The following is a 24,935-nucleotide window of genomic DNA, read 5'->3' as shown; positions in this document are numbered from 1 at the left end:
GCCCCAAGTTATGTGCCTTTCAATGTAAGCCTTATGCAGTAACGGCATTATGATTTGTTATTATGTTAATTTTAGATTTAGTATGACTTCGCTAATTATAGTGAATATTTAGTGCCTTGTGGGTTATGGTCACACGCTAATATTAGGCTATATAGTTAAAAATAAAGAAACATGGTACTTATATATCTTTTTATATATATATATAAATAATGTGTGGTTTGTAAAATAGATAAAGTGTCTGTGAAAATGGAAATGAAAAGTACACAAGGTGCCTGAACTAAGAGAAGTTTAACAAAATTCACAGACATGCTTGTGGTAGCAAGAAACAAAAACCATATAAAAATATCAAATTCAACTTCTCTAATATCCTAAGTTCATGGGACCTTACTACAATTGATTTGCATAATATTTACCAATTCCTTTTTAGCATTAAAAAGTCTGTTCTTAAAGCACTTGTCTCATCCAGCCACAAATTCGAGTTTACCAATATACAGCTTAAACACATAATAAAAGACGTCAGTCTCTTTAGAAATGGAACTATTACTTCTCACTGCATTGAACATTGTAACATTATATTTCTCCATAAATGGTTTGACAATATACCTTGGTCCTCTATTCTTAAAAAACACAATAACCGACTGCCTTTCAACACCCACTATAAATTTGATATATATCACTGTTTCAATTATGACCCTCCATTAGGATTAAAAATCTGCAACTACAAACAACTTGGCACTAATTTAGGTAATATTTCACTTACTGATCTCCCATGCCATTGATATAATTCAGTTTATGCTCCTTTTGTGGATCAACTTTATGAACATATCATAACTAGAAATTTAACATCATAAATGACAATGATCTAAAAACAGCTATGAGTAAAGGGTTCAAATTCAGACCCATTAACCGAGTTAATCTTAATTATATCAACAAAAAACTATATCTAGACCTTACACATTTTTCCAACAAGCTTGCTTACAAATATACCATTCCACAAGAAGCATTTCAAAACTGGATAACTATTATCTATCAAGACATCAAAAAACCTATTGCCAAGTCCTACAAACTTAACAATAACCACCATACTCCATTCTGCAATCTGAAAGAACATATTTTAGAATTACAGAACAATTTTATTATCACTCCAGTTGACAAAACATCCAACAACTTTGCTATCTTCTGCAAACAATTCTAATTCAACCAACTAAAATCTGAAATAAAGAATAGCTCCACATATATACCAAGCAGTCTCAATCTTGCTTCAACAATAAAAAAGCTTATAGCTTTGCATAAAAAACTGCACACTAAAATACAAAACTCTACCCTTCCCTTCCTTTATATGAAGAGCCAAATCCCATAAACAACTGGTAGGTTTCAGATTCATAACCAGTTCCAAAAATAGTGGCTGCTACCTACCCTGCAAGCAATTCTTCAGACAGCTAAAAATCATCTTCAGCAATCTTACTACTACCTGGATTATTAACAATAACCAATCTGTTTTAAACATTTTTAGATCCAATCTCTCTATAACTAGTATTGAAACTTTTGATTTCACCAACCTGTTCACTTCCATCCCACTTAACCTACTGGTGTTTGTGCTAAAACAATTGTTCAACAAATACCATGAGAAACTTAATATCCACAAGAGTATTGGGACAACCTCGTCAATCTTTGCATACTCAATAACTTTATTTTCAATGGCAAGCTTGCATACAAACAAATAATTGGAGTTCCCATGAGTTCGCAAATTTCCAGTCTTGTCTCTAACTTGTTTTTACACTACTAGGAGGAATTATTTTTTACTAGCAATCCCAATCATAAATTTTTAGCTTTCCAGTATGCTGATGCCATCTTAGTTTTAAATTCCGACTTTGAACACTTAGCTGCAGATATTTATCCCTCTGAACTTAAAATCAATAAAGAAAATGTTGGTAATTGCACAGCCAACTTCCTTGATCTGAAAATTACATTTTGCAATGATGCAGTTCCTCATCTTATTGACATTTATGACAAAAGAAACTATTTTAACTTTGAGATCATTTACCTCACAAATTGGCAATCTAATATTCCCAATAAAATTCACAACAATACTATTTGTATTCAAGCTATCAGATTAGCCAACGTATGTAGCAACAATATCCTTTTCAGCAAAGCAATAAAAGTTTTTCATAACAAGCTTTTAAATAATAATATACCTCCCTATTTCATTAAATACTGTTTCAGTATAGTTTCTTCTACAATTAAAAATAAATTTAATTTCGATTTACTTGGCACCTGTCTGTGTTAAAGGAATTGTACAGTTGTATATTATTTGGTGGGATTTCCACTACTTAGTTAGTAATCACTGTTCATGACTTTCATTTAAGGTTCTTTCTCGGAATGAGATTACTGTTGCTTTACTCTCTAAGTTTTTTCACACGTTTTGCTTGAATTTGTTCTTTCTACTTTTTGGAATCCTGTACATTTGGCTTTTCATTCCTGGACTTATTAAGTGTGTTTCTTCCCTGATTACAACCGCTTTTTGGCACTTTGTTTTTCTGACACCGGTCTCAGATCTACTATCTGTATGGTAGCCTTGCATCATTTATACAGGCCTTTTATTTGGTGGAATAAATTTTATCAATGGATATGAAAATTCTTCTTCAAGGTTTTTAATTCTGTTTCCATCTATTGTTTTTTGCCTGTCAGATTTTGTCATGTTCTTCAATGGATTCACTAAACCTTCAATCAACCTCTGTTGTGCCAAACTGAGTTTTTCTCTTTCTTCTGCAGTTTGTCATCTTGGTAGTTTTGAGCCGTGATCTATAAACCCTGTTCTCTGATCATCTAAATTTTCCCAGAATTTATCTCTTATAGTTCGGAATTATTCTTGTTCTACTTTCTGTTTCACATGTTCCTTCTCATATTGGTATGTCTGCAGCCTTTTGTCTGGCGTTTCATGTTTTTAGGCCATCTTTCTCCTCCCCCTCTTTTCAATGATAAAGGTCACCCCTATCCGTTTCCCTAAATTTATATAACTTGGTGATATGTCACTGTCTTGCCCCTTTGCATCCTGGCTGTGTATGTCTCTCCTCCGCTCGACTTAATGACTCCAGGTAACTCCCACATTTAGTTTTGGTTTTGATTTCCCTTCCTCTCTACAAGCCTGTGATATTAACACTCATTTTTACTAACGCTTGCTTATACCAGAACCTTTTCTTTAAGGTTGGGCCTTACACACCCAGTAAGTTCAGTATTTTTAATGACTTTTTTCTACACTTTTTATCTCTATACTGTTTTTTTCTATTTTTTTCCGTTCGTAGAACTATTAGTGTAATACAAGGGTGATACGAATGCTCCGCCTATCCTCAACCCTATTGCTATTTTTGTTTTCTTTTGATCATCTTTTTCTTCCCTTCCCCTCCCCAAGAATTTTACCATTCCCTATACTATTTGCTTGCCTACACTTTTTCGTTCAAAATTCTCTGCTTCATATCTGAATTTTAATTTTCTACCATGTTAATTTAATAACCTTTCACCCCTTCTGCACTTCACATTTGTATTATATTTCACATTATACTTTTGTAAATTTGTATTTATTTTAATTTACATTATTAACTTTATTTTTACACTGCATAGGGACTACCTTGTCTACTAGTATTACGATAAAGACTGCATATTTGCTCCCACCCTTTTTCTAATACTACAGACAAGTTTGGAAATGCAGTGCCTAGTACATGGTCAGTGCTCTGACGAATTTCCTGACTATGTATCATTTTTTCACCTACTGTTGTTGTTGTTATTTGGTTTTTAGGAGCATTAGCAACTAAGGCCATATTGCTTCGGGGATATGCAGTGCTCATTTCCTGATCTTTCCGCATCCTCCGTATTTGGTGGTCACGGGCTCGAACCCCGGTCCGATCAAGAAGCGTGTGCTATGCACTGCTGCTCCTGCCCACCTGGCTATGGAGGCGCCTTTCACCTACTATATTCATATTTTGCATATTTGCCATCCCCTTGAATCAGGGGATGACCTCTTGCTAAAATTGCCCTCCCATATCTGAATATAGTGTTATTTATTTATTTATTATTGTTATTTATTATTATTATTATTTTTTTTTTTTGTTTCTTCAGTCCCAGTTCATTTTTGTACTAGGTTTTTCAAATTCTTTCACCTATTTCACCACTACTTTCGACTATCCCTTAAACTTCTCTTAGTTCAGGCACCTTGTGTACTTTTCATTTCCATTTTCGCAGACACTTTATCTATTTTAGAAACCACACATTAATTATATCCTTTTGCTTCCTTTACTGCTGCACTGCACGTTTTGGAGCATTATACATACTATAACTTTTGTTATTTTCCTTTTTCTGCTTATTTTGCTTCTTAACAGTTGTATATTACCACACACACACACACTTTTAAAGAATTTAATGGTATAAGATATTATTAATTAATTAATTAATGGTTTAAGGCCATGGGACACTGCTAAATTTAAGCAGAAAGCACCCAACGACCATAATGGATACATAGGTAGAGTGTATAAAGGTAGTAGATGGTGTCAAAGTGCTAACATAACTGAAATTGTAATTACGGAGAACAAAGAAGAGAAAAATGATAATAATAAGTAATTAGAAATATTTAATGCCGTGTGTCCTATAATTTCAGCACCTTCATCCGGGGCCAGCCACTGAAATCAAAAGAAAAAAAAAAAAAAAAAAAAAAAAATGGCAAAAAAGTACAGTGTCTGTTTCTGACAAGAAATATACACAGCATGTGGTACACATTGGGGTTTAGTAATGAAGATCAGGGTTAAAATTTAAATCGCATGGCGTATGTATATTTCATGACTGACCCGGCAGAGACAGAATGCAAAGATTAAGAAGTAGGATACTTACTGAGGTTGAGTAGATATATAATCATAGGGAAGGTCTGTACTGCAGTGGAGGGTGATAAAAAGTATAGTGTAAATCTGTTCTGCAATTTTTTATGTATAAGATAGCAACTCAGTGTGTAAGAAATAGGAAAGTTAAGGAAATAAAATAAATTATGCTGGCTACACTGCGTGTCACCAGTTAGAACCTGAGTTAAATTAAATTAAATTAAATTTTGAATATATAAAGGGGATAGGTATTAAACACGTGGAGTAACATGTCCCAAAATAGAATGGAGTCACTCCTTTCTATCCTGGGATGCATTACTTCACATGTTTAATACCTACTCCTATTATATATTCAAAATTTAATTTAATTTAACTAAGTTTCTAACTGATGACACGCGGTGTAGCCAGCTTAATTTATTTTTTTTAAAATTTTGATTATTTCCTTAACTTTCCTATTTCTTACATACAAGATCACTATCTTATACCACAAATACTTCAGAACAGATTTACGCTATACTTTTTATCACCCTCCACTGCAGTATAGACCTCTACAATTATATACCTACTCTACCTCAGTAAGTATCCTACTTCTTAATCTTTGCATTCTGCCTCTGTCGGGTCAGCCATGAAATATATGTACGCCATGCGACTTAACTTTAAATTTTAACCTTGATCTTCAATACTGAACCCCCACGAGTACCATGTGCTACATATATTTCATGTCAGAAACAGAGGCTGTACTTCTTGTTGTATTTTATTTTGATTTCGGCAGCTGGCCCTGAATGAAGGCACTGAAATCATAGGACACACAGCATTAAGTATTTCTAATTACTTATTATTATCATCTTTCTCTTCTTTGTTCTCCGTAATTATGATTTCAGTTATATTAGCACTTTGACACTATCTACCTACCTTTATACTTCACACAGAGAGAGAGAGAGAGAGAGAGAGAGAGAGAGAGAGAGAGAGAGAGAGAGAGAGGGGAGGAGGAGGAGGAGGAGGAGGAGGAAAACGTTAACAAGAAAAAATATTCTGATCCCAAGAAAATGCTATGTGAATTCATACATTTATTTTCTTTTAACATGAAACAAAAAATGCTTAACATGAAGAGATTTCGCATCTCAAAAGAACAAAAAAATATACTGCCCGTCACGTCACTAAATTTTTACTGTTTATGACAACTTTCTATTGACTAGGCTGACATCTCATAATAAATAATATGTAGATAGTACAAGGATGCCACTTGCCGCACACCACCCTTATCATTTTAAACAAATAGGATTAACTGTAGGCAGACAAAACATTTCATTTACAGTCTTGAAGTGAGTGACACATACTGTATAAAGTGGTGAATTTTACGTTTAGTAAAAAATCTGTAAATTTATCACCCTCAACTGTACAATGGAAAAATCAGGGCATAAACAAAGCGCTATTTCGCTTAAAGTTAAAATGGAGTTGCTTAAAGCAGTAGATGTACGGGTTTCTTCGAAAACAGGCATTTGTAAAAAGTTTGGAATCACTAACTCTATGTTGTCGGCAATCATAAAGAATAGAGACTAACTTACTACAATGTTTAGCCGGATAGGAAATGGATGAGAACGGCCAAACACAAAGATTTGGAGGCTGCGTTGCTTGTTTGATTCAAACAAGCTTTCTCAGAATGCCCCAATATCGGAACCTCTATTAATGGAAAAAGTGGATGTGTTCGCAATTCAAATGGGGATTGAATTCAATGTGAATCCAGGCTGGTTGGAATGTTTCAAGAAAAGAAATGGCATCACTTTTAAAAATGTTTGCGGTGAAGCAAAATCAAGTTTCACTGAGTATGCCATCGGATTGGCTGCAGTCTACACTGCCTACAGTGCTTGAAAAATATAGGGCAAGAGATGTCTTTAATGCAGACAAAATGGGGTTGTTTTATTGCTGCTTACCTGATAAAACTTTATTGTTTAAAGGATAGCAGTGTTCTGATGACAAAAAGTCCAAAGAGAGGATAACGGAACGGTAATGGTGGCTAGCAATTTGGACAGATCTGAAAAGCTGCCCTTATTCATTATCAGGAGCATGAATCCACGCTGTTTTAAAAATGTAAAAAAAAAAAAAAATACTGGTTGAGTACACAGAAAACAAGAAACCGTGGATGACCATGACATTTACTGATTGGCTTTTGAATTTAGATAAGCGCTTTTTACGTAAAAAGTTGCCATGATTGTCGATAACTGTCCAGCTCACTCTGAAGTGCAATTAAAAGCTGTAATGCTTATATTTTTGCCTCCAAACACTACAAGCATTTTACAGCCTTGTGATCGAGGCATAATACAGAATTTAAAATTTTATTATTGAAAACAATTGCTAAGAAAATATTTGGCTGCAATTGAAGCAAAAGAAGATTTCTCTGCCAACTTATTGGTTGCACTGCATATGTTGTGCACTGCTTGGAATCTTGTAACACCAAAGGCTACTGAAAATTGTTTTGGTCATGTGGGATTTTCCAAAATGATGGATTTAATACCTTCTCAAGACAATCAAGAAGCCGAACTGACATTCAATGAAATGTTTGGGCGTGTTTCATCTCGTTTGGAAAGTTCGGTATCTTTGGATGAATTTGTTGCAGTTGATGATTCTCTGATTTCAATTATATACAGTAATGTTAAACAATATTTAATTTTTCTTTAGAAAATGCCATTAACATCTTTGTATCTATACATTTATTTTTGATATTATTTATTCATTTTATATCTGCATAGAAACATGGCAGTATCTTCACAGTGCATAAAAATGCTTAAGATGAAATTGTGCTATGATCAGTTCACCATCTGTCTAAGTGATCTTTCGCTCTAATCCTTTCCCATTGGTCTTCAACTGCTGTTACTAAATTGCTAACAAGTGAGGGTGGTGATAGGATCATATCTCTGAACTTTCAATTCCATTAGCAACACAAGTTAGAATTATTATTCTGTGACTGAAATCATATTAATATCATGAGATTAATAAAGCTGAAATTTAATGACATTATCACCTGTGGGGTCGAATCATTTCCACTGCCTTACAAATAAATAATAATAATAACAAAAACATGCAAAACAATTTGGCTGACTGATAATTGCAAGCTTTTCCCATGTATTTATTATGGATATATTTGCCTCTTGCTTCTCTAATTACATACTGTATAAATTTTTAATATTTCAGTAAGTAAAACCAGGCATATCTGTACTGTATTAAATGTATCCAAACACAGCTATGGAGAATTTTGTTTAAGATTTCATCTGATGTTCAAAGAGTACAATTAGTCAACGACAGAGCTATGTATATTGTTCAGAAAATCAAAAATTCAAAAAATGGCATATCTCCTACCTGGAGTTTGCCCAATAAATTGACACCTGCATTACAAACCAAAAGATTATTATTTATACTTATTTATTTTTGCATTGGTGAAAGGAAATTTAAAGTATTCCCACAGTCACGGGAAAACTTTCCCATGGCTGCCAAACCAATGGGAAAGCATTCATGCAAATGGCGAGGGTTGAATCTAAGTCCTTACCTTTATTTTCAAAGGAAACGTATAAAAAGTCATCTTGCTCAATTAAAAAATATCCCATGTGTTATTTCGTTTCTGTTTATATTTTTTCCCTCCTTGTTATTTTATTTAAAAAGAAAAGGAATATTACCAGAGTGATTTTGTAGGTGATTGATTCATTAAGTTTGTGGTGTTAAGTTTCTCATTTCCAAATTTTCATCAGTGGCCTAAGAGATAAAAGAATAAAGAAAAATAAAATAACATAGTTAATAAAAAGAAGTTAATTCCCTAGAAAAATCATCAAAAATGTAGATGGCCATGCTGTCAATGTGTTCTCCTTTTATCCTTGTTTGAATTTTGATATTTCATGTTTGTTTAGATTTATTATCCAAAACCCAGAGAAAATGAAAAACCAGGCCATCCTAATGTTACTGGGTTTTGGATGTTTCACCTACACTGATGAGCCAAAATATTATGACTACCTACCTAATATGATGTTGGTCCTCCATGTGAAGCCAAAACAGCTCGTACCTGACAAGGCATGGATGCTACAAGATTTCTAAATGTGTCTTGTGGTATCTGGTACCAACACATAACCGGCAGATCATTTAACTCCTGTAAGGTCTGTGGTTGAGACGCCACAGATTGGAGTTGCTGTTCCAACACAAACCATAGATGCTCAATGGGATTGATGTCTGAGGAATTTGGAGGCCAGGGCAATACCTGAAAGTCTTCCTCGTGTTCCGCAAACCAGTCTTGAACAATCCGGGCGGTGTGGCATGGGACGTTATCCTATTGAAAGACAGCACCACCAGAGGGGAAGACGGTTGCCATGAAAGGGTGTACCTGGTCAGCAATGATGTTTAGGTAGGTGGTAGATGCCAGAGTGCCTGGCACATGGATGACTGGACACAGGGTATCCCAGCAGAACATTGTCCAAAGCATGACACCGCCGCCACCGGCTTGTTTTCGTCACACGGTGCATCCAGGCACCATCATTTCCCCTGGTCCAATGAATCACAGAAAATGTGATTCATTGGACCAGACTACTTTCTTCCACTAACTCAAGGTCCACTTTTGATGCTCACGTGCCCATTGCAGGTGAAGCGTGGTTAGCATGGGCACATGGAGCGGCCTGCGGATACGCATTCTCATTTTCAGCAGGGTTTGATGTACTGTGTGTGTTGTGACACATTACTCCCGTCACCAGCATTCCAATTACTGGCGAGTTGTGCCACAGTTGCCCTTCTGTTGCCAGGTATCATCTGGGAGAGCCTTCGCTCGCTCATCTCGAGCATCGATGAGCCGTGGTCGTCCAACACCTTACCAGCGGTTCGTGAGTTCCCCCCCCTCCTCAGACCACTTTCGATAAGTACTAACCACGGCTGACCCCACCAGTCGTGCCATTTCGGATATGCTCTGACCCATTCATCTGGCCTGTCAAACTCGCTTAAGCCCATTGCCTTTCCCATCTGAAGAACAACAGTAACACTCATTAACAGAGATGAGTATACCATGTCCCGACATGCGCCATAGTTCACCAGCAGTTGCTTTTATTTGCATAATGACTCGCTGGTCATAATATTTTGGCTCATCAATGTATATTGCATACAAAAGATATGACAGATAAATTTACAGCTCTTGTGTCTTAAATTACAATATTTGACTGGGATTTAAAAGAAGCTCAATGTATTATATCAAATATTTTTGTTCATATTACTTTATTTATAGTTATAATGCAGTTTTGATGTGCTCTAAAACTAAAGCCTCACAACTTGACAGCAAAAGTTTACGTTACACAGAATATGGTGTACAGAGGTATAATTTAAAATTTTTTACCCTGCTAGAGGAACCAATGTGGTAATATCACTAAGAGTTATTAAAAAAGAAAGCACTATGCCACATAACATATACAGCACATTCTGACTGCAGTTAAGGCTGAACTTCACAGGTGCAACTCTACTCCTTCAAAATAAAATAAGACAAGACAAAGCAAGGCAAACACATAATCCCCTGCATAAGGAGACCCATGCCCGCACAACAAAGAATGAGCACCAGCGTGTAGCACACACTTCTTGATTAGACTGGGGTTCGAGCCCGGGACCACCAAATACGGAGGATGCGGAAAGGTCAAGGAATGACCACCGCATATCCCTGGAGCAATGTGGCCTTAATTGCTAATGCTCCTAAAAACCAAATAACAAACAAACAATAAACCGCTCTAAGAACTAGGAACTCACAATCACTACCTTTTTGAAGTACATCATTGCTTGTGAATTCTATAAAAAAGGATCATAGCAAATGTCAATGGATGTCCCAATATCTGAACCAGACAAAAAATAACCACCTGAACTTAAAACTATAAAAGGTCATGGCCTCTATTAGGATAAATAAGCAAACACAGCAGTCAAAATGCAAATTTAAACTTCACTCCATTCAATCAAAACTAAATGCACATTAACATTGTCTAAAACACTGAACTAACCCATGATAAGAGAATAAATTAGTACATGAAGTACACTCAGAAAAAAGGAAGACTAGTACAGAACAAAATGAAACCAAAGAACGAAAGGGATAGCAGATTATATTATGTCTGTATCAAAAATAACCTTACTATAGGAACCAAAGAGGTAATATCACTAAGATGTATGAAAAAAGAAAACACTAAACCAAATAAATATTGAAATTACTTAAAAATTTTAAATGATAAATGTAGGATTTTCAGTGAACTAATATCAGTTTTGCAAGATAGATGAAATATTTGTTACTAAATAGTTTACTAGTACAATGTATAACATCTGATTTATATCAGATGTTATACTCTTTAATAAAAATTATTAAAAAATTTCAGAGCTGCAAAGGCGCAATAACTTCCATGATTTTTCAATATATTAAAAAAAGTAAGAGATTACCTCAATCTTTTTCGTGGAATGCTTCCAGTCAATTCTCCCCAAAGGTAATGAATAAAATAAGATGAAAAAACAAATTAATGAATTCCCTCACTCAGAGATACGAACAAATTCGATGCGCAATGGAATCAAAAGCTGAGAGCCCCAACCCCAATTAATCGTTGTTGCTGTTGTTTGGTTTTTAGAAGCATTAGCAACTAAGGCCATATTGCTCCGGGATATTTGGTGTTCATTCCCTGACCTTTCTGCATCTTCCATATTTGGTGGTGACGGGCTCGAACCCTGGTCTAATCAAGAAGCATGTGTGCTACGCACTGCTGCTCCTTCCCACCTGGCTACGGAGGCGCCTCCAATTAATTGTGATTTTAATATCGGAAGCGGTTTTAATTATTTATTCTGACACAATGTCTTCTCACATTCATGGTCTTACTGCGGGGGTTTGATGTATTTCAGGGTCGGGTTGGGCTCTCAGCTTTTGATTCCGTTGCGCGTCGAATTTGGTTGTATCTCTATGAGTGAGGGAATTCATTTTTTTTTTTTTTTTTTCATCTTATTTTATTTGCTACATTTGGAGAGAATTGGCTGGAAGCATTCCACAAAAAAGACTGAGGTAATCTCTTACTTTTTTTTTAATAGCTCTTCAATAAAGAAATGAAGGTTTTGTACAGGTTTATTATTTGGCCATGGTTCTTATAAGAAAATATCGATTAAATGTTGATATGCAATCAAGTTGCAAAGGAGGTTAGGCAGGCGAAGGCAGATTACGAGAAATCCTTGGCAAGGGATGCAAAGAAAAACAGCAAAGAGTTCTTTACTTATGTAAACTCTAGAAGGAAGGGGATGAATCAGATTGGTCCACTTGATATTGATGGGTCAACTGTTGATGATCCTGCTCAGGTAGCTAACAAACTAAGTGAATATTTTGCATCGACATTCACACATGAGGAGTTATTCAGCAAGGGGAATGCCAGAGGTGTATTCAACTCTAGCAGTAAGCTACAGAATCTTGAAATAACTGGGAGTAAAGTGGAGGAGAAACTGTTGAAGATAAGAAAGGCACCCGGGGTGGATGGGATCTATCCAGTTATATTAAAGAAGTTATATTAAACTTTGAAAGTGTCTGCAATTCTGCCCAGACACGATAGGAGGGAGTATATGATGAGAGCCTTGTCGATCAATTCGGCCCTGGAGGGATTGTGCAAGGCTCAAGGGGTAGAATTTTTTTCAGCCTGGACTGTACTTGCTAACAGGAGAGATTGCTTCTACAGGGATGGGATACACTTAAATAGAAAGGGTGCAAGAATTTTTGCTGATGCTGTCGAGGCAGTGTTAGGTGGGTCGGAAAACTGCTAGTTGGGGGGGGGATACAAGGACTAATAGATTAACAGTAGCCACTGGCAGAGGTGGAAGTGATTCTTGCACTGCTTCTATTGCAATGAGCAGAAGCCTGAAAAACAAGATGCAGGATATTTCAGAGACTGCTGGGAGTCATTGCGGTACAAGTAAACACATTGTTAGGGTAGCTAAGAATAAAAACAGGTGCATGTATACCTGTGTGTACACCAATGCTAGGAGTTTGGTAAATAAATTTGATGAATTTGAGGTATGGCTCAAAACATCAAAGGCAGATATTGTTGGGATATCAGAGACGTGGTGTCACACAGATATAAGTAATGCGGAACTGGAATTTAGGGAATACAATGTGTATAGAAAGGATAGACAGGACAGGAGGGGAGGAGGGGTTATGCTATTAGTTAAGAAACACATAAAGTCCAAGGAAGTGAAGCCAGTCGACATCGATGGACAGGGCAGTGTCGAGTCAGTTTGGTGTGACATAAGCATAGGGAAATCAAAATTGAGAGTAGGAGTGTGCTATAGGCCTAATGACTCTGATGAGTATGATAAGATATTGTACAGGGAAATAGAGTGGGCCAGTAAATCAGAGAGTCTTATAATGGGGGATTTTAATTTCCCAGATATTGACTGGAATTTGTGGGTTGGTCACTCGCACACTAGCAAGTGTTTTTGTGGATTTATTGGATGATTGTTTTCTACATCAGCATGTTCGTGAGGCAACAAGAGGGAGCACTACTCTTGATCTGATTATCAGTAGTGATTCTTCATGTATTAAGAATCTGCAGATAAATGAACCACTAGGTGGCAGTGATCACAGTGTGTTGAAGTGGGATTTACTCAAGGAGGTAACTACCATCAGAGGTAAAGGGAAGGGTTTTTGTTTTCATAAAGGCGACTATGATGGTCTGAGACAGTATTTAAATTCTATACAGTGGGACCAACTGATGATGTTACCAACAGCAAACTCAAAATGGGAAGCATTCAAGGAACTAATTTTGGAGGCTACCAGGCTTTACATACCAACTAAGAAATATTGTTCAAGGTTTAGGCCTAAATGGTTGTCAGATGAACTAATGAGACATGTGGCAGAGAAGAAAAATGCATGGGATACATACAAATTAATGGGTGACATGGAAGCCTATGATAGATATAAGTTGGTCTGTAACCAAGTCACAAAGGAGATTAGGCAGGCAAAGGCAGACTACAAAAAATCCTTGGCAAAGGATGCAAAGAAAAACAGAAAAGAGTTCTTTACATATTTAAACTCAAGAAGGAAAGGGATGAATCATATTGGTCCACTGGATATTGATGGTTCAACAGTTGAGGATCCTGCTCAGGTGGCTAACAATCTAAACGAGTATTTTGCATCTACATTCACGCATGAGGAGTTATTCAGGAAGGAGAATGATGTAGGTAAAGTAAACATTGGCAGTGAGCTGGATGATTTTGTAATAACTGAGAGGAAAGTGGAGGAGAGATTGTTGAGGATAAACATAGAAAAGGCACCTGGGGTGGATGGGATCTATCCAGTTATATTAAAGGAGGCAGCAAAGGAAGTAAGCAAACCCCTAGCCATAATTATGAGAGCTTCTTTGGACTCAGGGGAGGTACCCATAGACTGGAGATGTGCAAATGTAACCCCAATTCACAAAGGAGGATCAAAGGCTGACACAAGTAATTATAGACCTGTTAGTTTAACTTCTGTTCCAGGTAAATTAATGGAGGCACTGGTTAAAGAAGCACTGCAGAATCATCTAGACAAGAATTCAGTTATAGCTCAGACGCAGCATGGTTTTGTTAAGGGCAGGTCTTGCCTGACCAATTTGATTGGATACTATGATGTAGTCACAAAAGAACTGGATGCAGGGAATAACTTTGATATTATATATTTGGATCTTAGAAAGGCTTTTGATACTGTTGCACATGGAAGACTGCTGCACAAATTGGAGCAGTGTGGCATTGGAGGCAAATTGCTGCTATGGATAAGGGGATGGTTGAGTGGCAGAAGACAGAGAGTGGTAATCAATGGACACTGCTCAACGTGGACTAATGTTATTAGTGGAGTTCCTCAGGGTTCAGTGTTGGGTCCGTTGTTGTTTTCGGTGTTTATGAATGATATTGATGATGGGATATCAAGTTTAATGTCCAAGTTTGCAGATGATACAAATTTTGGCAGGGTTGTTAAGGACACTACTGACGCTATGCTGCTGCAACAGGATCTGGAAAGGTTGAACAGATGGGCTGAGAGGTGGCAAATGAAGTTTAACATTGACAAATGTAAGTACTACATATGGGAAACAGTAACCCCAGAGCAACGTATCAACTCTGCAGTACTACACTGACAGTGGTGGAGAATGAAAAGGACCTGGGGGTAATTGTGCAGGCAGATATGAAGTTCTCTGAGCAGTGCAGACGAGCTGCAAGAGTAGCTCTGGTGTCTTGTCAATGATATACAGGAATATTTCTAGCAGGGATAAGGAGGTGATTATTCCCTTGTATAAGGCAATGGTTAGGCCACATCTTGAGTACTGTATACAGGTCTGGAGGCCTCATTTCAAGAAGGATATAGAGCTGCTGGAACTGGTACAGAGAAGGGCAACAAGATTAGTGAATGGAACAAAGGGTTGCGCTTATGAAGAAAGGCTTAAGTTTTGCAAATTACAGAGTCTGATAGAGGTGTATAAGGCTTTGAATGGTTTGAGCATGCTCAATGCCAATGGGATTCTTCGTCTTGCTCAGAATAATCACCTCAGAGGGCATAAATTCAAATTGAGGAAGGACGGATGTCGGATAGATGTGCGGAAATTTGCCTTTGGCCAGCGGGTGGTTGATAATTTATTTATTTGATAATTTATTTATCCCTATTTTGTGTTACAATTGTTGGGAGATAACAGCAAGAAGGGAGGGAGAACACATGAGCCAGAGGCTTTTTAGGGGGTGTTCCCTTTGAAAAAGATAACAATAAAAACAGATACATCATGAATCGGACATGTTTCTACATTCCATTACCGAGACTATGTCTAGAACTTGTTTAGACTATGTAAACCAACTACACATGTCGCGTGGTTAACAACAGTACATACTTATAATTACATTGTGAGTACTTTTACAATAACAAGTATGAAAGAAAAATTATGAAATAATTGCATAGAATGTTACAATTTATGACAGCTATTCCTTCAACTTGTTTACACAATTTCCAAACTGGTATGCATTGTGGAAAGTTCAGGAGTTGAGTGGAAGGTGATTTAGATCAGACCTCCCTGGTGATGTGTTCAGTCAGGAGCTTCTTGAACTTGTTTAGTGAAATGGCATTTTTGATGTTTTCAGGAAGATTATTCCAGGTTTTTGCACCTCTGTATTTTATATTTTTCTGGCCTATGGCTTTTCTGAAAAGCGGAACCTTCAGGTTCGCTTCATTTCTTAAATTATATCTTATTCCTTCTTCTTCTATTGTTATAAAAAAGGATTTGAAGAGAGGAGGAAAGTTTGGTGTTTTCAAAGCATTGTAGACAAAGACCGCTTCAGCTTTTTGTATCAGTTGGTAGATGCTTAAGAGCCTCGCTTCCTTATATCTCAAAGTCACCGATGCATTCCAGGGAAGGCCCAAAATTGAACGAACACATCGATTGACAATTGAATTGATTCTCGTAAGGTTATATTGACTGGTCGTACCCCATGAGATAATTCCATATGTGAAGTGAGGCTGTATTAAGGAAAGGAATACTAGTCTGAGAAGGGAAGGAGGTACCCAGGCAGAGGCTCGGGCGGTTGGTTGGTGGAACCGACTTCCATCACTTGTTGTTGAAGTTGATAGCCTAAACAAATTTAAAGCTCAACTGGACAGGTATTTCGAACGAACGGAGGGGTGAAATGGGAGTGGTGTGTGTGTGTGTGTGTGTTTTTTTTTTTTTTTTGGCTGATGCTGAATAAGCTTGCTTTCTTGCATCATATGCCTCTACTAATGCTAATGCTAATAATGGACTACCGTTTTTCAAGTTTAGGGGAAGTTTAATTATAATCATCGCGATATTCTTTTTTTTATCTTTTTTAGATGGGTTCATTTTTGAAATAATTGGTATTATTCTTTCAATCCTGGTGGGGTGATCACCTCTGAAGAATATTAGTGGTGGAGAAATTTTTTTTTACATCTAATGTAAAGAGGCAGCAAAGGAAGTAAGCAAACCCTTAGCCATAATTATGAGAGCTTCCTTGGACTCAGGGGAGGTACCCATAGACTGGAAATGTGCAAATGTAACCCCAATTCACAAAGGAGGATCAAAGGCTGACACAAGTAATTATAGACCTGTGAGCTTAACTTCTGTTCCAGGAAAATTAATGGAGGCATTGGTTAAAGAAGCACTGCAGGATCATTTAGACAAGACTTCAGTTATAGCTCGGACACAGCATGGTTTTGTTAAGGGGAAGTCTTGCCTGACCAATTTGATTGGATACTATGATGCAGTCACAAAAGAACTGGATGCAGGGAATAGCTTTGATATTATATACTTGGATCTTAGAAAGGCTTTTGATACTGTTGCACATGGAAGACTGCTACACAAATTGGAGCAGTGTGACATTGGAGGCAAATTGCTGCTATAGATAAAGGGGTGGTTGAGGGGGAGAAGACAGAGAGTGGTAATCAATGGACACTGCTCATTGTGGACTAATGTTATTAGTGGAGTCCCTCAGGGCTCAGTGTTGGGTCCATTATTGTTTTCTGTATTTATAAATGATATTGATGATGGTATATCGAGCTTAATGTCCAAGTTTGCAGACGATACAAAGGTTGGCAGGGTTGTCAAGGACACTACTGACACTATGCTGCTGCAACAGGATCTGGAAAGGTTGAGCAGATGGGCTGAAAGGTGGCAAATGAAGTTTAACATTGACAAATGTAAAGTACTACACATGGGAAACAGCAACCCCAGAGCAACGTATCAACTCTGTGGTACTACACTGACAGTGGTAGAGAATGAAAGGGACTTGGGGGTGGTTGTGCAGGCAGATATGAAGTTCTCTGAGCAGTGCAGACGGGCTGCAAGAGTAGCTCATGGAGTATTGTCAATGATATACAGGAATTTTTCCAGCAGGGATAAGGAGCTGATTATTCCCTTGTATAAGGCAATGGTCAGGCCACACCTAGAGTACTGTATACAGGTCTGGAGGCCTCATTTCAAGAATGATGTAGAGCTGCTGGAACGAGTACAGAGAAGGGCAACAAGATTAGTGAATGGAACAAAGGGGTGCTCTTACAAAGAAAGGCTTAAGTTTTGCAAATTACAGTGTCTGGAGACTAGGCACCAGCGAGGTGATCTGATAGAGGTGTATAAAGCCTTGAATGGTTTGAGCATGCTCAATGCTGATGGGATTCTTCCTCTAGCTCAGAATAATCACCTGAGAGGGCATAAATTCAAATTGAGGAAAGACAGATGTAGGATAGACGTGCGGAAATTTGCCTTTGGCCAGCGGGTGGTTGGTTGGTGGAACAGACTTCCATCCCTTGTAGTGGAGGTTGATAGCCTAAATAAGTTTAAGGCTCAGCTGGACAGGTATTTTGAACGAACAGAGGGGTGAAGTGGAAGTGGGTTTTTTTTTTTTTTGGCTGACGCTGCATAAGCTTGCTTTCTTGCATCAAATGCCTCTGCTAATGCTAATGCTAAACATTTTTAAATCAACTGTAAAAAAGATTTAAATAACACCACTCTGCATGTTTTTTGATGTTTGTAAGTAATAGCTGTTTTTAACTCAGCTTTTTATGCTGATTTCAGATATGTTATTCGTTTTTTTAAGTTATGTACAGTTTTTTCACAAAGTTGATAGCATGAGTTATATTATTGAATGTATTAAGTTAGGAGTAAATGCTGGGAATTTGTAAATTAAATCTTCACATGTTGGCAATTACTACCTTCAATCATTTGCTTCTTGACAGTGAATGTTTATCAATGTGAGCTAAGTTTCTTTTTGAGGCTATGCCAAACTTGGGCTGAAAAGTGGGTAAAATGTCTTCATGCAAGAGTTTGAACAATCTGAACTTATATTGTTATATTTGTGGAAGTTATATATTAATAACAGCAGATATGAAGTTTTCTGAACAGAGCAGCCAGGAAAGTCCGTAGTGTCCTACAGATGATTTATCGAATGTTATCCTATAAGGATAGAGAGGTCATAATCCCACTGCATAAGGCAATTGTAAGATCACGTTTGGAATACTGTGTTCAAGTAAGGAGACCTCATCTGAAAAAAAGACATCAAACTTCTTGAAAGGTTCCAAAGATAGGCGACTCGAATGGTGAGATCAGCAGAAGGATGACTGTATGAGGAAAGATTCCGATTATATGGGCTACAGAACTTACAACCAGGCACCTCAGAGGTGACCTGAGTGAGGTTTATAAGGCTCTGAGAGAGATTAGTAAAATGAAGGTGGAATTCTCACTGTTATAAAGAATTCCAGAACTAGATCATAAATTCAAATTACAGGGGTTGAGGTTTAGATTAGATTGTAGGAAGTTTTCTTTTAGCCAGCAAGTCGATTGCTGGAACAATTTGCCCTCAGAGGTAGTTTAGGTTGACAGTTTGAATAAATTCAAAGGTCAACTAGACAGTTTTGTGTGAGGAGGGAAGCATATAATTTGTATTTTCTTATCTACTTCCTTTTTTTTTTTTTTTGCTAGTGCAGCAGAAGCCTGTGGCTTCCTTGCACTATTTGGCGAATACTATTAACACTATTAAAACATAGTACTCAAGTCACGACAAGATATTACAGAATTTGTAAAAAAATGTGTATCATGCTTACCCATTTACATCCAATGAACAAATTCATTGGAAGTAAAAGATGAACAACAATTGTATACTGAATTTGATGCTAGTGCAAGGTTGTTATCTAGGAAGGAGAGTGGATAAAAACAATCACTGACCAATTTTGGTTGACTTTAAATTAATAGCTCTATCTAATGGTACACTAAGAAAAGTTTATGACAATTAGTAAAATGGTGGTGGGGGGGGAGAGATTTAATTCTACAAAACCAAGGTAGAAGTCCACAATTGTAATCAAACATGTTTTTCCAGCTGTTCTGAAGTGGCATCAGCCAGTCACCCGCATGTGTAATTAACAAGAGCAGTTAGTGCTTAGTTATGGTGTTTACTGATAGCGATAATGCAAAAAAGAGAAATGTTAGAAATGAAAAAAGAGAAGTGTCATTTTTGTATGGATACCCCCTTTCTTGCTCTTTAGTAGGTTTGTTTGTTATTTGGTTTTTAGGAGCATTAGCAACTAAGGCCATATTGCTCCGGGAATATGCGGTGGTCATTCCCTTCACCTTTCCGTATTCTCCGTATTTGGTGGTGACGGGCTCGAACCCCAGTCTAATCAAGAAGCATGTGCTAGGCACTGCTGCTCCTTTCCACCTGGCTACGGAGGTGCCTCTTTGGTAGGTATGTACAATTATATTGTATGATCAGAAATATAAAATACAAAACTTAGTAAGAGAGATTTAAAATATGAAGTATTTTAATTAGTTTATTGGTATGCAACAGATAATTGGTATAATTAGTATCCATATAATCCCAGGAACTAAATAAAACTGGCATTGTTTTGGATTTTGGAATCAAAATCTGTCTTCAGGCCGAGATTTTTAGGGTGCTCACATTTTTTGGGAGACTCCAAGTCCAAACACCAGGCCTGAAGATGGATTTCAGAAATGAAATCCTAAACAGCCAATTTTATTTAGTTATCCTTTGCATACCAGTTAACAAATTACAATACATCAGTTGGACAAGTGTCTTATTTTAAATCTTTCTTTACTTAGCAGTAGTATTTCATGAGACACCCTTTTTGAGTTTAATTAAGAAACTTAGCAATCTTATTATCGCAATTCTCCATAGCACATTATGTTATTCATTTAATTAAATGTCTACCACAACAAAACTAAAAGATTATTATTTTAAATGAGAATTATGAAAATTCTTTGCAATGTTAATAAGAGAATATGACTAAAAATTTCTCTTGATTAATAAATACTGACATTATGAATTTATATGGACACTTCAAACCCTTTAAACTGAAATAGACATTTTGGTCCCTTGACATCACAGACTAACTGTATAAAACACACACACACACACACACACACACACACACACACACACACACACACACACACACACACACACACACACACACACACACACACACACACACACACAAAGAAAATCACAGTTTATTAATAAATTCAGTACATATATGAAATAAATTATTTATAAGAAGTTACTGTGGATATGAAGGGAAGATCCAGTGGTACCTGAATTTCAAACAATTACATTACATTTCAAGTAGGGAATTCATATATTTTGGACTAACTTATGAATTCCTGCCAAATGAAAAACTGGAGTTTCCAACTTGAGATTATGGGTACCTGACAAGAAAGTAGTATTTTGTTATCGGGACTAGTTACTTCAGAGGAAAGAAGAAGCAAATCCTAAGAAACATAGCAAATCATAGTAGAGGCATATTAACCATTCCTCAGTATCTATCCATGAAAGATTTCTTGGCTTAAGTGGAGAGAATAACATAAGTGTTTATAAGAAAAAAAAATAAATTAAAATAAGCAACACATACCTTATCTGGAATTAAAGGCAGCCTACAATGTTTTCCATCAGTTAAACCTACATCTCGTTCCATTTGTAAATAAAAAAGTCCTCTGGAGCAAAACAACTGGGGCTGCTTTTGAGAATACTGCCACACTGTTTGTCCTGAAAGATTAGCCATCAGTAGGAGGGACAGAAGACCAGTGTCTAGGGGATCTTGATTAGCTGTAAAAAATTATATTTTTATATCTTAGTAATATTAATTGATAACTATTTTTCACAAAATACAGAGAAACAATTGAAAATATTACTGATTAAATTACTAATGCCAAGTTCTATTAGCATCTCAACATTCAAGCATCACCTAAATACATTTACCATATATTCCATTATATAAGTCATGTGTTTTTCTTTTTCTCCTTCAAATTTGTTCTCAATCATATCTGCAAAATAAGTTGAACTTTTTTTTTTTTTTTTTTTTGTTGCGTTTCGCATCTCATATAGTAGTATATTATAGTAAATTATACATAAGAGCCACTGCCACACTGTTGCCAAAATCTACATGTTCAGATTTTAACTGTAGGTTTTGAAAGATACATCTGGGTGGGTGGAAACTTTGATTATGTAACAGATCCATTCCTTATTACCTGCTTTACTTTTGTGCTGTACTGCAAAATAGTATCTAAAAAGAAATTCAATGTGTTTAACATGTTTGCCAGAAGAAACTGAAAATCTTGAAAATTTCATTTCCAAGAACTTGAAAAGTAAAGATAAAAAATAATTGCCCTAAAAATCAAACTAGCTTCTTTTTTTTTCATTTGATGAAGAAGATGAACAAATTTATTGGATGTAAAAGTTTGAACACAATTGTATAGCAAATATATATGCAATAAACTAAATATATTCCTATAATTCCATGTCTTTCTAATCCTAACCATGTGCCTTTAATTCAAATTAATGTACCATATAATTCAATCTCAAAATTTTAGACAACTTTATAGTGCTTCGAAGGTTCACTTATACGTTGGAAAATACACTATTTGGGGAGAGGAATGCAATCCATACCATAGGGGATCCAAATTTATGATGAAGTTGTGGCCCTAAGCTATAACATACATGTTATAGCTTGGGCCACTGTGAGAGACAAAATTAATATTGTTACAGTTCACCTGTGACAATATTAAAAAAGTATTTTTTAAGATGAAGCGAGGCTCCTTGTATGTGTGTGTGGGTGTGTGTTATGGAGATTTAATGGTGAATAAGCTTCTGGGGGTATAGTGCACCTATTCATAGGAAACTGCTAAAAACAAAATTCAGTTGTAATGACTTGATTTTTGTTATGGTAATCTTTCAGAATTTATGATAAAGTCCAATTTTTTTCAGAAAAGATAAAAATTCATTGATATTTGCTTACTCGCCAATAATATGCTTTAATGTCATCGGTTCTCACAGATTTGTCAGGGAAGACAGGACGGATGTTCTGTCCTGTGGCAGTCAAATTAGGATATGTTTCACTGATAAATGTGCTGAACAGTGTGGACACTGAGGAGGATCCTCTCCTGTGAGTAGATGGAGGTGAGTGAGATACATATGTCCTATTCATGCCCATGCAAGTATCACTTCTCTTTGCACTGTTTTGGTGCTAGAGTGCCAAAGCTTTGGGTGCTGTTTCAACCGATAGTTTATTATCGGTTTGGGTGTACCATAGCTCTTTCCACTGTGCAAGACATGTTGTTTGTATGATATGATTATAGTCATAGATTGGAATAGGAGCAAGGGTTAAATCATAAGTTGATGGATTTTTGGCAGTTTTGTCAGCGAGTTCATTCCCTTTTATCCCCGAATGGGCTGGGATCCAGCAAAAGGTCACTGATTGATGACATTCCTCAATTTTTAATAATAGGCTTCTGATTTGGTTTAACATAGGATGAACCTTGTAACAAAAGTTTTGTATTGCTGTAATTGAGCTTAGTGAGTCAGTGTATACAATATATTTTAGAGATGGGTAGAGATTCAGGTTTTCTAAAGCTAATTTTATTGCATGAAGTTCTGCAGAAAAGCTGCTATATTCAGGTGGCATGGAAGCAGAAATGATTGTAGTGGGAAATACTGCTGCTGCTCCAACATCTAAATGTGATTTGGAGCCATCAGTATATATTGGCAATAAACTAGCATATTTCTGAATATGGCTTGCATGGAGTTGTTTCACGTTGAGTGATGGTGGTAGGTGATTCTTCCCCCATTTTTGAAGGTAAGTATGACAAGTTAATTGAGAAGGTGTCCAAGGTGGATGAGAGCATTTCACTACTTCTAGCCTGCTGACATTAGGAATATTCCACTCTGTTATTTCAATTAGGCGCAAGCCTGTCGGTCTTATTTTACTAAGTTTATTTCTATAGAGGTTTTGTAGTGGTGGATTAAAGAGGTATGGCTCAATAGGATGCTGACAGCAACTTTGTATTCGGGATGCATACTTAAGAAGTAGTGTTTTCCTGCGGAGACAAAGAGGGGGGGCTCATGTGCTTCAATATATAAACTGTGAGTAGGAGATGTCCTGAATGCTCCAAGGGCAATCCGCAATGCACTACTCTGTATAGAGTCCAACCAACATAGTGTACTCTGTCGGGCAGAATCGTAGATTGGAGCACCATAATCCAAACGGGATCTGATCAATGTTCTGTATAAGAGAAGCAAAGATGGACAGTCTGCTCCCCGAGACAGGGCAGATAAAGCTCTGAGTATGTTCAGTTTTTTGAGACAGGAAGTACGCACTGATTTAATGTGCTCAAAAAAATTTAATTTTCTGTCAAGGATTAATCCCAAGAATCTGATACTGCTGGTCATTGCAATGGTAAAATTTGGCATCTGAAGTTCAGGATCTGTATGCATTTTTCACTGATTGCAACAGTTTTCTGCTGAGATAGATGATAGCCATTGAGTCCTGCCCACCTTTGGACCTTATTCAAGGATATCTCAATTGACGTTCAATGGATCTCATATTCTGAGTGGCAAGACATGGAGAGATCATCCGCATAAAGATAGGCCCCAACTGTGTTTGGAAGTTCTTTTGTGATAGAATCAATTTTAAGAGCAAAGAGGGTTGCACTCAATACACAACCTCGTGGCACTCCTTCTTCCTGAAAAAATGTCATAGATAGCAAGTTGTGGTATCGAACTTGGAATGAACGATTCTGGAGAAAGTTCCTAATGAATATAGGAAGGTTACCTCGTAGACCAAGGGCATGGAGGTCGCTGAGAATGCCATGGCGCCAGGTAGTGTCAAATGCCTTCTCTATGTCTATGGAAACCAAAACAAGATGTTCATTTTTGACGAAGGCATTGCGAATTGCAGACTGCCTTGATCATGAGATCTAAGGAGGACCTGTTCTTACGAAAGCCATGCGGATTATTACTCATTAGGTGTTGTGTTTCGATAATCCAAACAAGTCGATTAAGAATAATTTTTTCAAGTATTTTACCGAGGCAACTGGAGAGGGAAATTGGTCGGTAATTGTATGGCCTGGTAGGGTGTTTTCCAGGTTTTAAAAAGGCAAGAACTGTGGCATGATGCCAAGAGCTGGGATAAATGTTTTCCATAAATATTCGATTATAGTAGACCAGCAGTATTTGTAAATTTTTGTCACCAAGGTTTTGTAACATAATGTAAGATATTCTGTCTGGCCCAGCGGCACCGTTGCATGTTGT

General features: G+C 36.8%; 1 protein-coding gene across 1 annotated transcript in view; it reads right to left on the bottom strand.

Moving 5' to 3' along the window:
* Window positions 1-24,935, bottom strand: part of LOC150078485 (deubiquitinating protein VCPIP1-like) — a 326,611-nt gene that overhangs the window by 31,619 nt on the left and 270,057 nt on the right. The window contains exon 15 of the mRNA XM_090384583.1: window positions 21,262-21,455. Within this exon, the coding sequence (XP_090240709.1) occupies window positions 21,262-21,455 (194 nt within the window). The remainder of the gene's footprint in view (window positions 1-21,261; window positions 21,456-24,935) is intronic.

The sequence above is a fragment of the Mastigoproctus giganteus genome, chromosome 11 (genome assembly GCF_048544385.1).
Source record: "Mastigoproctus giganteus isolate SK-2022 chromosome 11, ASM4854438v1, whole genome shotgun sequence".
Lineage (NCBI taxonomy): Eukaryota > Metazoa > Arthropoda > Arachnida > Uropygi > Thelyphonidae > Mastigoproctus > Mastigoproctus giganteus.
Note: the sequence above shows the minus strand (reverse complement) of the source record. Positions and strands in the feature narration are given on the sequence as shown.